Source organism: Camelina sativa, chromosome 4 (assembly GCF_030686135.1).
Source record: "Camelina sativa cultivar CO46 ecotype springtype chromosome 4, ASM3068613v1".
Classification (NCBI taxonomy): domain Eukaryota; kingdom Viridiplantae; phylum Streptophyta; class Magnoliopsida; order Brassicales; family Brassicaceae; genus Camelina; species Camelina sativa.
In genome coordinates this window covers 2,900,362-2,918,110 of record NC_141883.1, presented here as the reverse complement: position 1 = coordinate 2,918,110, position 17,749 = coordinate 2,900,362, and the positions used below count along the sequence as shown (strand labels likewise).

The window sequence follows — 17,749 nt, the reverse complement described above, 5'->3', positions numbered from 1 at the left end:
TCAAGTAGTGTTTCCACTTGCTAACTGCCATGACGATTGCAAGCAGTTCCCTCTCGTAAACCGATTTTACTCTGCCCTTGGATGAGAAAGCTTGACTGAGAAAAGAAATCGGTCTCTTGTTCTGGGATAATACTGCTCCTATACCCACACCAGATGCATATGTTTCGATTGTAAACTCCTGCTTAAAATCTGGTAAGGCCAAGACTGGTAAGCTTGTCACAGTCTTCTTAAGCTGATGAAAAGCTGCAGTAGCCTCCGGTTTCCACTCAAACCCACCCTTCTTGAGTAATTCAGTTAAAGGTCTCGCCATTTGACCATAATTCCTGACAAAGCGACGATAATAGCCGGTTAAACCAAGGAACCCTCTCAACTCCGTGATGTTATTGGGTGTGGGCCATTGAAGCATTGCTTCGACCTTGTCTGGATCCGCGGCAACTCCTGCTGCAGAAATTTTATGGCCTAAGTACGACACTTCAGAGTTTTCGAATGAGCATTACTTAGCATTGGCGTAGAAACGGTTCTGCTGCATCAGATTGAGTACCATGTGCAAGTGTTGCAAGTGCTCTTGGAGATTTGGACTATAAACCAGAATGTCATAAAAAAAACCCAATACAAACCGTCTTAGATAAGGCCTGAACAGGTCATTCATGATGCTCTGGAAAGTTGAGGGAGCATTGGTGAGACCAAAAGGCATTACAAGGAACTCGTAATGACCTTGATGCGTTTTGAATGCTGTCTTCTCCACATCACTACCTCTCATCCGTATTTGATGATAACCCGACTTTAGGTCCAGTTTAGAAAAGACTGTTGCTCCTTGTAATTCATCTAGCAACTCCTCGATGACCGGAATGGGATATCTGTCTCGAATGGTAGCCTTGTTAAGTGCTCGGTAATCCACACAGAAACGCCAGCCACCATCCTTCTTCTTTACTAGTAACACCGGACTTGAGTAGGGACTAACATTGGGTCTGATCACTTGAGCATCCAACATCTCCTGTACCAAATTTTCAATCTCATTCTTCTGGACAAATGAATAACGGTAAGGCCTTAAGTTGATCGGAGTAGTACCCGCGTGGAGATCAATAGCGTGTTCTCTTTTTCGAGGAGGAGGAAGAGCTTGGGGCATCTCAAAGACCGACTGAAACCTTGACACTAGTTCCTGAACTACTGCAACTTCAGGAATTTTCTTATCTTGTGGTTCTCGTCCTTCCAACAAGGTGGTCACCTCCAACAAATAAGCTTTCCCTTTATGCTGAATAACTCTTTCCATGGAATGCAGAGAGATCGGTTCCTTGCTTAAGGAGGGGTCTCCCACAATAGTTACCCATTTGACACCAATCTTCCAACTCAGGGTCCTATTTAGCCAATTTATTCGGGTATCTCCTAAAGTTGCCAACCAGGAATATCCCAAAACCAGATCGGTGCTGCCTAGCTCAATCACCAAAAGCTCTTCCATTATCTCCACACCTTGAATTCCCAACAGGGTACCAGAGACTCTCCCCTTTCCTTTTAGTATCCGTCCTCCACCAACTCGAACACCAAATGCACGTGTGGTAGAAATGGATAGACCCAAGTTCTTCACCAGATCATAATCTACGAAACTCTGGGTGGCTCCAGAATCCACCAATACTACGACATCCTTGTCCACCAGTTTTCCATCATTCTCATCGATTTTTCATCCCTTAACCCCGATAGGGAGCTGAGAGAGAGGACCTCATATTCTTGTATCTCCTCTATATCAGCTTCCAGTCCTTCTGGACCTTGCTGAACTTCAACTGCATCACAATACTGCTCATCCTCTTCAGCCACTTCCAAACATTTTAACTTCTGCTGGGGCTTGCAACGATGACCCAGAAACCACCTGTCACCACAGTTTCTACACGGGTTGGTGTTACGACCTTCTTGGCCTCCAGTGGTTTTCTTAAAATCCTTATTGTTCTCCATGGGGCGCTTGCCCTGGGACGCTTGCCCTGGGACTGATCCACTGGCCGAGAAGTGCTCGTGGCTTGACCATGTGTAGGTGAGTAATAAGATCTCACAGACGGTCTTGACTGCAGACTAGTATTCTCAGCCTCTTGGTGTTCAATCATCTTTGCTGTATCAACTATCTCAGCTAAGTCGAATGGTCTACAACGAACCACCTGATCCCTGATACACTTTCTCAGACCACGAAGAAATGCGGACTCCAAGACATCATTCGAGAAGTGAGGCAACTCTACAGCCAACTCTTGAAACTGCTCACGGTACTCATCAACACTGCCCTTCTGGTGAATGCTCATCAGTTGATCTAAAGCTGACAACCCTCTGCTAGGTTTGAAACGAACTATAAATTTCTCCATAAAGTCCTTCCAACTACCTATCCTCTGTCTACCATACGCCATACGCCACCATGTGACCGAGGAGCCGGTAAGACAAGAAATAGCTAGGTCTATCTTTACGTAATCAGGGATTCCTCTACTAGCGTAACATTTCTCCAACCTAAACAACCAATCGTCAGGACTTTTACCTTCGAATATCGGAAGCTCCATCTGTTTGTTAGGATACTCCGTTGTGTAAACCTGCGAAACGGCTTGTTGGTCTGGGGGTGGAGCCGAAAACTGTAAAGTCGCTGGCTTTAGGTGAAATTCCTACTCAGGGTTGGGAAGAATCCACACCGTAGGTTGACTGGTGGACCCAATCTGTGGTGTCGTCGTCTGTTGAGGAGGGGTTCCTGCGACTGGGCTGTTAAACCAGGTAGGAGCGGAATCGGAGTTGGGGGCGACGCCAAGGGTTTGGTTGCGAAGGATCTTCTGGAGCATTTCCTTGATGAACGCGAGATCAGAATCATGTCGGTCGATTCACTGTTCCAACGAAGGAGATGTCGGAGCCGTCTGGGAGGATAACTCAAGCTCACTCGTTTTGGTTTGGATGTTTTTACCGACAGCGGACTGTTGAGGAGCCATCAGTATCTCTCAATGAAAGCACCACTTGTTAAGGTTGAACCCTTAACCTGATTTTGAAAAGAAGAAATAAGAGGGAGATAGAGATATTGTGCCTTAGCGGCGGAGAGTAAGGTAAGAAGAAGATAGAAATTTTATGATTATTAATGTGATAGGTTACCCTAGCATAGGTACCATCTTTAAATACACTTCCCTTATTAGGTTTCTTTCCTAAACGACATCGCACTGGTACATACACCAAGGTGCTGCTTTTATTTAAATCTCTAACCTTCTACTGGATCCCAAGGTTTAGACCTTCTTAGCCACTTTTGCTCTTTCCCCATTGTCTTGCTCTTCTACCCTTTGTCCTCAACTTCTTCTTCATAAAGGCAACTGGTACTCTTAGTCTATCAGGATCCAAAGCAGAGAGCCAAATATAAACTTCACACAAAAGAACCTCTACTTAGAGCGGAAACAAACTAAAAGGGACCTATTAAGTAAAACCAGGCATAAAGGACGAACGAGGAAAACAATGGTGAGGTGAAGACTTCCTACATAGCACCCACAAACCAAAACAAAGCGGCATCCAAACAAACTAAAGCACAAGAGCGAGAGACAAATCTGGGTTGTGAGCAGGCGAACAATGGCTTGTCTCCGTCGATCTCAGATCCGGCACCATCCTCCTCGCAAAAGCTACAAACCAAGCATATCTGAGCCGCTCGACCGCTTCCTCAAACACCCTAGAGCACAAAACGATTAAACTGATAAAATCTCCCATCGAAGGTCAGAAACTTCCCATAACTTAAAAGAAAACTAAAGCAAAACACGAAAGGAAGAAAACGGGAGACCGGAGCCGGTGCTAAAGGATCCACCGCTTTCCAGTTTTAGATCTGAAAAAATTTTGGCGGCCGCTGGTTTTAGGTTTAGAAGACGAGAGAGAAAAAAAAAGGGTCAGGTCTCTCTGATATTCGTAAATTTATTATATATTCATATTTAGTATTTAATATATTGTATGTTTTATTTAATTATAAGTAATGCTCTTTGTCCAAAAAAAAATTATAAGTAATGCTCTTCTTCCATATAATAAATTTGTTATCGTAGGTGGAATGTAATTTCTGCTGACTCATATTTAGACACTTTTTGGTATTTAAATAACAACAACGCAAGTGCTTTTAATTTCACAGGTACCTCCGAACAATGGCAATCTTCTCTCCCACTCAAGCGCATCAAGTGTTTTTGAACTACAGGGGAGAGCAACTGCGTTACAGCTTCGTGAGCCACCTCGTCGATGCTTTTGAAAGGAATGAGATCAGCTTCTTCGTAGACAAATACGAACAGAGAGGCAAAGACCTTCAAAATCTCTTTCTTCGAATCCAAGTGTCGAGGATCGCGCTTGCCATCTTCTCTACCAGGTTTGTATTCTATGTATTCTTTCACATTATCCAGAAGATTCAAGAATTGTAATCACTCTCGTCTTGATTTCAGATACACCGAGTCGAGCTGGTGTCTGGATGAGTTGGTGAAGATGAAGAAACTATCCGATAAAAGAAACCTCCAAATCATTCCAATCTTCTACAAGGTAAAGGCAGAGGAGGTTAGAAATCAGACAGGTGACTTTGGTGACAACTTCTGGACGCTCGCGAAGGTTTCAAGTGGAGATCAGATCAAGAAATGGAAGGAAGCCTTGGAGTGTATCTCTGACAAGATGGGTTTATCATTGGGAGACCAGAGGTACTATTTTACATTCACCACTTACTAAATCCTTAGTCTTCTTCTTCTTGTATGAAAGAATGTATACTTTGTTTTTGGCAGCTCTGAAGCCGATTTTGTCAAGGATGTTGTTACGGCAGTTCAGAGTGTTGTAGCAGCAACTGGACTTGAGGAAGAAGAGAAACATTTTTGGGAAAAAGAAGAGGAAAGATTGCAAATTTGAGCTTCCTGGTTTCAAGAGAAGCAGAACCAAATAATTATGACGTTAGACAATGTTAAGCAGAACCAAAAGTTGTGTTTTTAATTTATTTATTGAAGGGTAGTTTAATATTCTCTATATGTTGCTTATTTATTTTTAACAAATACAGATTAATCAATTAATTCTCTGTTTCCCAACAAATCATTAATTCTTAATTTGTTACAATTCCTCAACAAATATATATTTTTGTTGACAACAAATCATTAATTCTTTATTTGTTACAATTCCTCATTATTCTTTTCTAAGTTTGTGTTATATTATTCACTGACGACAGCATACTTGAGAGATCCAACGGTAATCAAAAAAGATGACTAATCAATCTTCCGAGCCTCTGTTTTGGATATGTGACTATTTTGGTTTGGTGGTGTCTTTGTGAAATCCTCTGAAAACTTTATGGAATATTTTTCTAATACTTTTATTTGTCGGGTTTGGTCATCTTATTAGTTATTTATTTATGTTTTAACTACACTTGGGTCATATATGCTGATGCGTCGAAAAAGACTTTGCCCTGTTGTCATTCCGTATCAAAGTTCCAACATCACTTGCACACTTAACTTTTTATACCATTGGAATTCTCTTGACACCCTTGACCCTTCTTAATGTTATTTAGTAACATATTTACAATGGTGCAATTATTGAAAGCGGTAATAATATATTTGTTACAAATGCCCAAAAAATAACAAATTGTCACGTGTCATTTAGCCAATGGTGCAATTATTAAAAACAGTGGTCGGAAGTGGTGGTCGATGGTGTTTAGTTATTCTTGATTTTTTTAATACAAATTTTGACTTATTAATATATATCACTAAAGAATTTGTTTTCAAGATTAAAAAATAGGTAAAAATATCTTGTTGCAAAATATATCTATTTTTTGTTGTCTATTTTCAATAATACCCAATTCTATAATCAAAATAAATAAATTCTAAATTATAAATCAGAAATTCCAAATACTAAACTCTATCTATTAAAACTATACCTTAAATATAAAATAAAAAACTTATACCTAAAAAAAATATTTCTAAAAGTTAATTTAATGCCAGATAGACTTAAAGCTTTAACTAGTACACAAAAGTGCATATCTTGTAATTATGGAAAAGAAAAAAAAAAAAAAAAAGAAGATTGCAATTTTTTTTTTGAGAAAAGGTATTTACAAAAGGATATTTCTAACAATTTCTCTAAAAATCACAAATAAATCAAACTATAAATAAAAGTACAATTTCTCTTAGAAACGGAGAATTTCTCAAAATACTATATTTTAAATATTTTTCAAAAATAACAAAATTAATTTATTTTTCCAAAAATACCAAATATATATATATATATATATATATATATATATATATATATTTGTCAATCAAACATTAAATTAGAAAATAATTCCAAGATTCATTGTCCAAATCGCATAAAATATATTATTATTTTTTAAAATAATACAAACACAAAAACTATAACACATAGTAAAGTTATATATATAATTTTTTCTCGACATCTAGGTAATAGCAAATCTTTTAATTTCATTGTAGTTTCAGTTTTAATTTTAATTTTAATTTTGTTGATATCTAGAAGAAGAAAAAAACAAATCTTCTTTTTGAATATCCAAACGCTAGTCTTTGACGGATGAGGTTTTGCTGGACTGCCAGGCGGTGTCTTTGTAAAATCCTCTAAAGTTAATACTTTGCGGAATATTTTTCTAATACTATTTTTTGTGGAGTTTGGTACACCTTTGCAGTGAGAACATACAAGAGGCATCCATGGGCTAGAGACCATAATCCTAACAATCTCCCCTGAATCAAACTGAACATTTACAGCCTGTTTCCTCGGATCAATAATGGTAAAGATCTTTGCCACCTCTAGATTGGTTTTGTTTGCTGTCGAAGGGTGGAGAAACTTTGGAATACCCACTAAGCTCGCCACTCGCTCCAATCCTTCCTCGTGAAAAAATTGAAGGGGTACATTCCTGAGCTCCAGCCAAATCGGGGCGGAGGTTAGCTCGGGTTTCTTTGGGATTACCCCAGGTTCCCACTTTGCGACAAACATAGTTTGTCCTTCTATTTGCCACAAACGTTGGTTTATAACATGAAGTCTTGTAGATGCATTTGAAATTCGGAAAAGGAAAGCATTACCATCCAACTTCGAAACTGAGATATCCCGGTAGTGCTTGCTCCAGATTCCATTGACAATGTTGTGGAGGGTGGCCTGGAAAGGGGGATCAGAGTAGAATTGGCCCATCACGAATAGATCCCACGACTTACGGTTGTTCTCGATAATAGAATTTGGGATCTTGACACAGAGTTCCCCTGAAGGGAGAATGAAAGGAGAACCTTTCTTTTTGAGCTCTTTGTGAGTGCCTTTGACATGCTTTACCCATGAATCTTCGCTAGTAGTGGTTTGATTTAGGGTTTCCTGTTGACCATCAATTGGGGAATTTTCCACTGATGCTTCGGCGGGAGGGGTGGATACAGGAGATTCCAGTACAACGCCTATTGGCTTTGGGTCTGAGACGGTTGTATCAGGTATTGTCTCAGATCCATTTGAGGGCTCCAGAGTGGTGTGCTTGACCAGATCTGAGGCAATCGAAGTTTCCATGTATCAACAGTCAATTGGGCATATTCTTGGACTTGAATGGGAGCGGCTACAGGATGATCCGGAACCGGACTTTCCGGCGAACTCGCAGAGACTGACGGCTTGGGAGACAACTTCTGCTGGACCGGGGATGGTGAATGACGCTTTGGGGTCGAAGCTTTTTTACGCTTCTTTTGCTTCCCCATAAGGAGGGGAGGGCGTGAAAGAGAGGTCGGAGGATGCCGACGTTGACAGAGACGCCGGCAAAGGGAAAAAACGCGGTCACTTTATCGCCCTATTAAGAAAGAGAAAAGTCAAAAAAATTTAACGTGTTTAATTTCAGTTTAACACGTTAACTGAACACTATATATATATAATATAATGTTCCTTAGCAGTTTTCAAAACCTCGAGAAAACGGCTGATAGTAATCAAGTTATGAATAGGTGGACCTCATACACTCACACATCGTCTCAAAGGCTTCCGGATTCTTCGTAAAGCTTTCCTAGTCTTTCTTTTCTTCTTCCCAGCCTTAACTTATTCTTTGCAAGCACCTTTTGTCAACAACGCGTCTGCTTCTTCCTTTGATTTCGACTGGAGCAAGGCGTTTCCTTAGTATAATGGTCGTTAGCATTCTTCAGTAATTCGATATACAGCTTATAATTAAAGTAGGCCTCAGTAAACGTCCGTGCATAGGAGAGTTATAAATGACATGCATGGTCGGGATGGTTTTTTTTTTGTTTTTTTTCCTTAAATGAGACGAATTTATATTTGGAAAAAAACTCTCTCGAATGTGTTTAGTGGTTAAACACATAAAATTTTTACAAAACGCAGGAATGAACTGGTGAAAGTGTTGCACTGCTAGTAAAGGGCAAACGAGATGGACGACGTGCTATACTTATACCGTGACGAAATCGATAATCACGCCATCTTTGGCTAGATGGAAATGTATTAAATAAAAATCGTAAAGAAATAGTAAACACTAGTTTATTGGAATACTAAATGAGAACTAAGAAGGGTGTCAATAGAATTGCAATGGTATAAAAAGATAAGTGTGCAAGTGATGTTGAAACTTTGATACGGAGTGACATCAGGGGAAAGTCTTTATGGGCCAAAGTCTTTAAGTCTTTATGCGCCAAAGTCTTTTTTGACGCATCATCATCATATGTGACCAAAGTGTAGTTAAAACATAAATAAATAACTAAATAAGGATGACCAAACTCAACAAACAAAAGTATTAGAAAAATATCCCACAAAGACACCACCAAACCAAAATAATCACTTATCCGAAACAGAGGCTCAGAGGATTGATTAGTCATCTTTATGATTACCGTTGGATCTCTCAAGTAAGATTTCGTCACGGAATATATAAAACAAACTTGAAAATAAAAAGAGAGGAATTTCTAACAAATTAAGAATTATTTTGCAAATTATAATTAAACTTTAGTGAATAAGAAAATGTGATTATTTTGCAAATTATAAATAGTAAGTGTACTAAATTGCCAATTATGTTTTAAAAATGTACTAAACTAGGATTTACCCCGTGGTACACCACGAGTCTATTCGTTTTCACAAACCATTTAAATAGGTTAGTATACTAATATAATCAGGTTTTTTTAGTTAGTTAATATAAATATTAGAATATTATATATAATATGTTGTATTTGCAAAATTTACCTCATAGTAAATTTCTTTGTTTTGTAATATCAATGCACTTATATATATATATATATATATATATATATATATATATATTTTTTTTTATTTTGGTGTTTTTACAATAATTAACAGTACTTGTTAATAAAATTATATGGATTGACTTTGAAAGAACAATAAATATGTGTAATTTCAAAAATACAATGAACTATGATTAAAATCAAATTTGTTTTAAGACCATGGTTTTGTGCATGGTCTTAAACCATGGTAAAAAATACAACGAAATATGATTAAAATTAAATTTATGGTGATTAATAGTGTTTAAGACCATGGTTTTTTGGAAAATCATTTCAAAAAAGATTATTGCACAAAAATATACTTCAAAAATGTTAAGATAGATTTTAAAAATATATATCCGTTTATAAAAATTCAAATCACATCATATGTTGAAAAACATCTAATATTTTTTTAACTTTATGTATTAAATAGTAATTCAAATAATTAAAGATAAAATTAAATAAAAGTGAAAGAAGAATTATATTTTAATCTAACATATTTTATACATTATATTTTTTATAAATCATATATTGAATAACACTTTTAAACATCATATTTTAAACATTTTAATTTTCTAAATCATATTTATCTTAAAAAGAGTTTAAACATCATATTTTTATACATTACATTATATTTTTCGTAAATCATATTTTAATAACATTTTTATACATTATACTTTTTTCTATGTTCATCTTTTATATTTTTATAAAAATTATTAAAACATCATATTTTAAACATCATAATTTTTAAGTCATGCTTTCATACATTATTTTTTTCATTAATCATATTTGTAAATCATATTTGTATACATTATATATATATATATATATATATATATATATATTTCATTTAAAAAAAATATGGAAATAAAAATTTGGTGAGTACTTAGTCTTTGTACATAAAATTGTGTCATTCTAATAATGAGATATGATGAAATGTTAATCTAGTAATTAATTACCAAATTTGGGTCAAACGGTTGAAACGTGTTTAGATTGTGACTCTATATTTCAGAATGGTACATGACTCCTCCATTTGATATATGTTTGTGTTTATGAATAAGCTTGCATAAAGCTGTCAACTTGTATGGTGTGTTTATGAATAAGTTTGCATAAAGGTGTCAACTAAAACCAGGCATTCATTATCCAATATTTAGTTTTTTCACCAGTAGTGGCCATCTCAGCATTTTTGTGTAAACTCATAAAAATCTAACATGGTATCAAAGCGGGCTAGAAGCTTTCACATCGTTCTAATGGAGGAAAACCTCCACAAACACTCATTCTCTTTTCTATTCCGCAAAATTTCTCATTCTTGGTTATTAAATCTCTCTCATTCTTGTTACTACACTCAGAAACAGAAGCTCAATCTCGCCGAGAGTGGCAAAGGCATCGCCAAGCTAGGGCCAGTGTGGATCACAGCCGTAGCTGCTGCAGCAAAGGTTTACTTTGAGGAGGTGGTGAAAGGCAAGAACAAGTGACCATGGGAGGAGAGAAGAAGAAATTTCACAAAAAAAAGCAGTCTTTTAAACTTAAGGTGAATAAAAGTTTGTATCTTTTGAACTTTTTCTTAATTTTGGAACCTTGGATCTTGCAATGACGGATTAAAGTTAGAACTTTAGCACTTTCTAAGCTTAAAAAGGACATCTTTTGTTTTGGTATAAACGTTTTGAAACTATCTTTAGATCTGGGCTCATGTCGTTTATCTGTTAAAAAGTTTGGTTTTTTAAACTATCAAGTTCCCATTTTTTTTTATGTTTTATGATTCCTGAAGCGTGTTTAGATCTTTGATTCTGAGTGTGAGATGATATCTGTTTGATTTTCCCTTTGTGTGTGTTTATGATTGTTTCTCTGATAATTTTTGTTGGTTAACAATGCTTAGCTTTTGTCACCTAGTTTTAAGTTTTAACTAAATATATATTGGACTACTACAATAATATCATTAAAAATAAATTAAAACGGTTTTATAAATATAGTTGGTTCTATAAATACACTTTCCAAGCTTATTCGATCAAAACTTTTTATTTTCAATACATATTATCCATTAATAGATCAATATTATTTCACAAACCTCTTTTTTGTTTTTTGGTTTTTTCTGTTTTAATATGGAACTCATGCAATTGAGTTGGAGTGCATGAATATTTTGGCCCTAAGACTATCCTCATTGGTAGTCCTTAGATGTTTCTTAGGAAATTTCTTAGGTATAGATTTTTATTAATAATGTAACATAAGCTAAGGATTGGAAGAATCATTTCTAATTTTAGTATCAAAAGAAACGTTTCTTGGTGGACAGGTGACACCAAATCAATGGTTGAATGGTAAAATGAGAATAATGGGTTTAATTTTTTTTGGAATTTCTCTTTCATTTTCGTGTTCTCTCTTCTATCTCTCTCTCTTTCGACAAATCGGCGATTCCCATTGATTCTTTTCTTCGATTCCAAAAGACTTTTTTTCTTCTCTTCCAATTGATTCCCACGTTTGATTGTCCATGGATTCGGCGTCGATTTGGTTCCGGTGAAGCAGAAGGCATTTGATTCCGATGAAGATCGATCTGTCGATTGCGTCAGGTATTTGCTCTTGCATGTCGAGTAATTGTTGATTGTTTATTTGAAAAATGACTCAATCTTAATTTATTTATGTCTTTTGTTTGTATGCCGGTTTTATTTGCGGTTTTATTAGAAGAGTTTCATCAATTGTTTGTTTTGTATGTTTATAAATCATGGATATAAGATTCGTGTTTGTTGAAATTTCATGGGTTTAGAGTCCATATAAGTCTGTTTGGAAGTAAATGAAAAACTGAGAAATGAAGCATATGATCCGATTAGTCAATAGTGTTGAACTCTGTATTTGGTTAGATGGTTGGTTGATTCTGAGATTTTGTGTTTGTTTTATGAGTGTTATGAGTTGATCTATGTAATAGTCCGAGTGGTTGTGGTTCATAATCAATTTGTAATAGTCCGAGTTGATCTATGTAATAGTCCGAGTGGTTGATTCTGAGATTTTGTGTTTGTTTTATGAGTGTTGTGGTTCATAATCAATCTGTAAATTGTTGTTTCATAGTCGGTTTGAGTTGGTTGTTGGTTGTTGGTTGTTGTGTCTTTAATGGATGTCTTTACACAGTTCGTATTAAGACTCATGTACTTGTATTCATGCTTTAATGGATGTCTTTACACAGTTAGTTTCATTACTAAAACCATTTCTTGTTTCTTGTTTTGTGAGTTTCTTTTAGTTAAGCTCAAGCGAGTCACAGTTAAGGTGACAAGGAAACAACATTTCAACCAACCGAAAGAGGTAAATATATACCTAACTGGTTAGAAACCAATTGATTGCTTTGTTTGTTTGGTCTGATTATGTTTAAGTAGGGCAGTTTAATTAGCTTCAAAGGCACTATGGTGTTGTTTAATATGTTTGAGACTGGTTTCGTGTACTTGCCATCGGCTATATGTCACATGCTATTGTTTTTTTCCTACTCGTTCAATAACCATCAGCTGTTCACATGTGAACATATCACATGCTATTGTTTTTTTCCTACACAAGAATACAACAAGGATCACAAGATATATGAGAACAAATAACTAACACAAAAATACAACACATATAAACACAACAAAGTCTCACGGGAAATGTAACAAAAGAATCACAAGATACACATTGTCTTCTATATATAGAACATCTCAAAATTCTTACTCAAGTCATTTAAATTTTTCTTTTCAATGGGTTCTTCTTCTCATTCACATTTTAATTTTGCAAGGGATGATGATCCACTTTTTGAGTCCTATTTTGCAATTTTTTTTGATAATCATGATATTCATGGAGAAGCTTTTGTGAAAAAAAAAAGAAACGGGATTTCATTGAAAGAAATCGGGAAGAAGGCCACAACCGTTTGTGGAATGATTATTTCAGTGAATCTCCGACATACCCTCCCCATATGTTCCGACGACGTTTTAGAATGAACAAGCCATTATTCTTGCGTATTGTCGACCGTCTTACTGCAGAAGATCCTTATTTCCGACAAAGAAAAGATGCCACAGGAAGGCTTGGCCTTTCTCCGATCCAAAAATGTACTGCAGCAATTAGACTACTAGCATATGGTGGCGGGTGTGATACGGTGGACGAATATGTCCGACTTGGTGAAACAACTGCTCGAAAATGTTTGAATATTTTAAGCTATTAATTATTATTTTAATATATTTATTACTAAGAAACACCTTAACTTGGTTCTACCAATAATCAACAAAATTTTCCTTTTCTCTTAATAAAGTTTCTTCTTCTCTTTTTATTATTAAAAATTGCCTTAAGAAACAACTAAGAAACACACTAATGAGGATAGTCTAACATCTCAAGAGAAACTCTTCTTATCTTGCTTATCACCATCTTCAACATTCCTTAGCTTCGTCTTTTCTACAACACAAACCATTCCTTCACACTTGCAACATGTCAGCTCCTTTCTGCATGCGTGAACCTTAAACCATGCATGCATTCATTATCCAATATTTAGTTTCTTTCACCAGTGGAATTGCCATCTCTGCATTTTTCTGTAAACTCATAAAGTTCTAACATGGTATCAAAGAAAGCAGGCTCAAGATCTTAGCTGCTAGCTAGAAGCTTTCAAATCCTTCTAATGAAGGAAAAACAGAGCAAAACTCTGCCCCAAACACTCATTCTCTTTTCTATTCCACAAAATCTCTCATTCTTGTTACTCTATTCTCTTGACTACTATTCTCAAAATCTTGGTTACTCATACTCTCATTCCGGTTATAAAGACTCTCCGTTACTGAGTTACAAATTCTGGTTACTATATTTTCGGCAACAAACTAAATACTCTATCGAAGCGTCTTAAAGATCGACTCGTACGAAGTCCTTACCAATGGAAGTATGACGCAGTCGGATTGCTCTAGGTTAACAAGTGTTGAACCTAGAATGAAAATCAAGATCACAAGCGATGATCTTGATAGAAAAGCTCTGGAATCCACCAGAAAAGATAAAGAGATAAACTCTAAAACTTTGATTGATAAGAATGATAATAATATTGTGTCTAAAACATATCACCTAAGATTCTTTATATAGATAAAGCTAAAACATAAAATAGGTAATTCCTAGAAAATAAGTAAAGTTACTAGAATCCTAATAGAAAAAGAAAACAGGAAAATATCTAGAAATAACTTGTAAGCTATAATGGATTAGGTTTTGGAACCTTCTCCTGCATCAGTCTCGTCTACCTCCAAAGAACTCGATCCCGAGTTCTCATTTGGATAAAGAACACCATCCGCATGATACTCATAAATGTCAGCCACATTGAACGTATGAGAGATATTCATGTCGTTTGGAAGATCCACCACATAAGCATTGTCATTGAGCTTCTACAAAATATTGAATGGACCATACTTGCGAGGCTGAAGCTTGCGATAGGTACCAACAGGAAACCTTTCTTTCCTGAGAAACACCATCACTTCATCTCCTTCTTTGAAAACCTTGAGCCGTCGGTGTTTATCTGCTGCCCTTTTATTCTTTTGTCCAACAGCTTCCAATCTAGCTCGAACTGCTTCTTTAGTTTCCAAAATGTCTTTAGCCAAAGCCTCAGCTGACGCACTAACTCCATGAGCTTTCGGCAATGGAACTAAATCGACCACATGCTTCGGGACAGAGGTATACACCAAACAGAATGGTGTTTTCCCTGTTGCGGAATGTACAACACTACTGTAAGCGAATTCGACCTGTGGTAGAGCTAAATCCCACTACTTCGGTTTATCACCACAGACACTTCTGATCATGTTACCCAGCGTCTTGTATGTTACCTCGGTTTGTTCATCACTCTGGGGATGAGCTATAGAGCTTTGTTTTAAACTTGTTCCAAACATCATCCATAGTGTAATCCAGAAGTGACTAAGAAACTTGGTATCTCTGTCTGAAACTATGGATTTAGGAACCCATGGAGACGTACAACTTCACGAAAGAACAATTTGGCTATGTTGAATGCATCTGCAGTCTTCCTACAAGCAATGAAGTGTGTCATTTTGGAGAACCTGTCAACAACAACAAACACAGAATCCACACCTCGTTGTGTTCTCGGTAATCCCAACACAAAATCCATGGATAGATCCTGCCAAATGTCTTCAGGAACCGGTAATGGCATGTAAAGACCTGTATTTTGAGCTTGACCCTTTGAAACCTGACATATATAACACCTTCGAACAATAGCTCCAGCGTCTTTCCAAAGATGCGGCCAATAGTACCTTTCTTCCAAGCTTGCAATCGTCTTATCTCGCCCCAAATGACCAATAAGGCCTCCTCCATGCAATTCTCAAATCAACTTCTCCCGTAAGGAAGAACATGGAATGCATAACCTATCTCCTTTAAAGAGGTAACCTTCTCGGATATGAAAATCCGCCGAAGGATGCTGCTGACTACACTTGATCCATAGTTCCTGGAACTCAGCATCTTGTCCATACAACTCCCTCAAAAACTCAAAACCAACAACCTCCTGTGCTAAAGTAGTGAGTAGGGAAGCCCTTCTACTTAAAGCATCCGTAACCTTATTAAGCGTTCCTGATTTGTGTTGGATGATAAAAGGGAACTTCTGTAGGTAACTTATCCAACGAGCATGCATCTTATTGACCATCTTATGACTGTGAAGGAACTTGAGAGTTTGATGGTCCGTGAAAAGAATAAACTCGCGTTGAACCAGATAGTGGTCCCATTGTCTTAGAGCTCGAAACACATCATAGAACTCCTGATCATAAGTACTCCACTTTTGACGTGCTTCACTTAGTTTTTCACTAAAGAAAGCTACAGGTCGCTTCTCTTGTGACAGTACATCCCCTATTCCCACACCACTTGCATCACACTCCACCTGAAACACCTTATCAAAATCTGGCAATGCTAATATTGGAGCAGTACAAAGCTTCTCCTTAATCAATGCAAAGCTCTTGTCTTGTTCCGGACCCCACTGAAACTTCCCTTTCTTCAAACATGCAATAATAGGCGCAGTAATGGTACGGAAGTCTCTCACAAATCTTCTATAGAAAGTAGCTAGACCATGAAAACTTTGTACCTCAGTTACCGATTTAGGGACAGGCCAATCCTTTATGGCACTCACCTTGCCGTCATCAACTTGAATTCCTTCTTCACCAATGACAAAACCCATAAATAACAGTTTATTGGAACTGAATGTGCACTTCTTTAAGTTGATGTACAGCTGGTTTTCTTGTAGAACCTGCAAAACCCGTTTTAGATGCTCCAAATGATCGTTCTTGGTTTTGCTGTAGATCAGAATATCATCGAAGTAAACCACCACAAAGGACCCAATGAAAGGACGGAGAATTTGGTTCATCAGTCTCATGAAAGTACTAGGAGCGTTTGACAACCCGAAAGGCATCACCAACCACTCATATAAACCGTCTTTGCTTTTAAAAGCAGTCTTCCACTCATCTTCAGGCCTGATTCGAATTTGATGGTACCCACTTCGAATATCGATTTTTGAAAACACCTTCGATCCGTTCAGCTCATCAAGCATGTCTTCCAATCGAGGGATAGGAAATCGATACTTGATTGTTATTTTGTCGATGGCCCTAATATCAACATACATTCGCCACTGGTTACCCTTCTTTGGAACGAGAAGAACCGGTACGACACAAGGACTCATGCTCTCGCGGATTAACTCTTTTCTTAACAAATCTTCAATCTGTTCCCTCACAATTTCGTTCTCTTTAGGACTCATTCGATAGTGGGGAAGATTCGGTAGACTAAAACGTAAAATAGGTAATTCCAAGAAAATAAGTAAAGTTACTAGAATTCTAATAGAAAAAGAAAACAGGAAAATAACTAGAAATAATTTGTAAGCTAGAATGGATTAGGTCTTGGAACCTTCTCTTGCATCAAAGTAAGATCAGCTTCCATGTTATTCATACAATTTATATGCAATTGAGTCAGCTTTCCAGTGGAAGTAAGATCATCCCCATCCGAGAATCGATCAAAATTTATCCCCAATTTAGTGAACATATATCAATTTGACGCAACTGAGATGAAGGAGCCGTTTCGAAGTCGCCATTGAATCCCACGAAGTAGACACCATAAGAGCTACTCGTTAGGCAATATCAAGGAGTTTTGAAGCCCTTACTTTAAGCACATGAAGTGGAGAAAAAGCAGCTCGTGTGGAGTAATCAAGTAGGTGCCCAAAGGTGTTCTAATACTCTCAAGCTTCAAAGAAGCTACAAAGAAGTTATGAAGAAGCTACAAGCGATAACAGTGGGGATCATATTACGAACGTCGTGAAACAGAAGATATGGATAAACTGAGCGAACGAGATATGGAGTAGCCGCGCTAGAAGATAAACGGCGTTGAAATTTTGATTCCTATATCCACTCCGGTCGCACCGGAACTGGAAGACGAATCTGAAGAAACAAGACTCAGCCATCAGGGATCTCGCCTTACGACGAACCAATTTAGCCGAGTCGTCAGAATTGGACGAAGTAGCCTGACGAAGATGTCTCGCCACGGATGAATCGGGTGAAGCATACCGAGAGGAAGCCATAGGAAAGTCTAAAGGAAGTCAAAATATATAGACGAGAGAAAAACAAGAGAAGGAAATACCTGAAGCG

General features: G+C 37.0%; 1 protein-coding gene and 1 pseudogene across 2 annotated transcripts; one reads left to right on the top strand and one right to left on the bottom strand.

Moving 5' to 3' along the window:
• Positions 1 to 493: 493 nt before the first annotated feature.
• Positions 494 to 2,528, bottom strand: LOC104774100 (uncharacterized). The gene is made up of 3 exons (XM_087509177.1): positions 1,956 to 2,528; positions 1,714 to 1,836; positions 494 to 1,639 (listed from the first exon to the last, which is right to left on the bottom strand). Exons 1-3 carry the CDS (start codon positions 2,526 to 2,528, stop codon positions 494 to 496), a joined length of 1,842 nt encoding a protein of 613 aa, XP_087365303.1.
• A 1,463-nt stretch (positions 2,529 to 3,991) lies between these two features.
• On the top strand, positions 3,992 to 5,086 carry LOC104779654 (disease resistance protein RBA1-like; annotated as a pseudogene). The gene is made up of 3 exons (XR_015596461.1): positions 3,992 to 4,330; positions 4,404 to 4,649; positions 4,731 to 5,086. The product of XR_015596461.1 is annotated as a disease resistance protein RBA1-like (transcript).
• Positions 5,087 to 17,749: the final 12,663 nt, after the last annotated feature.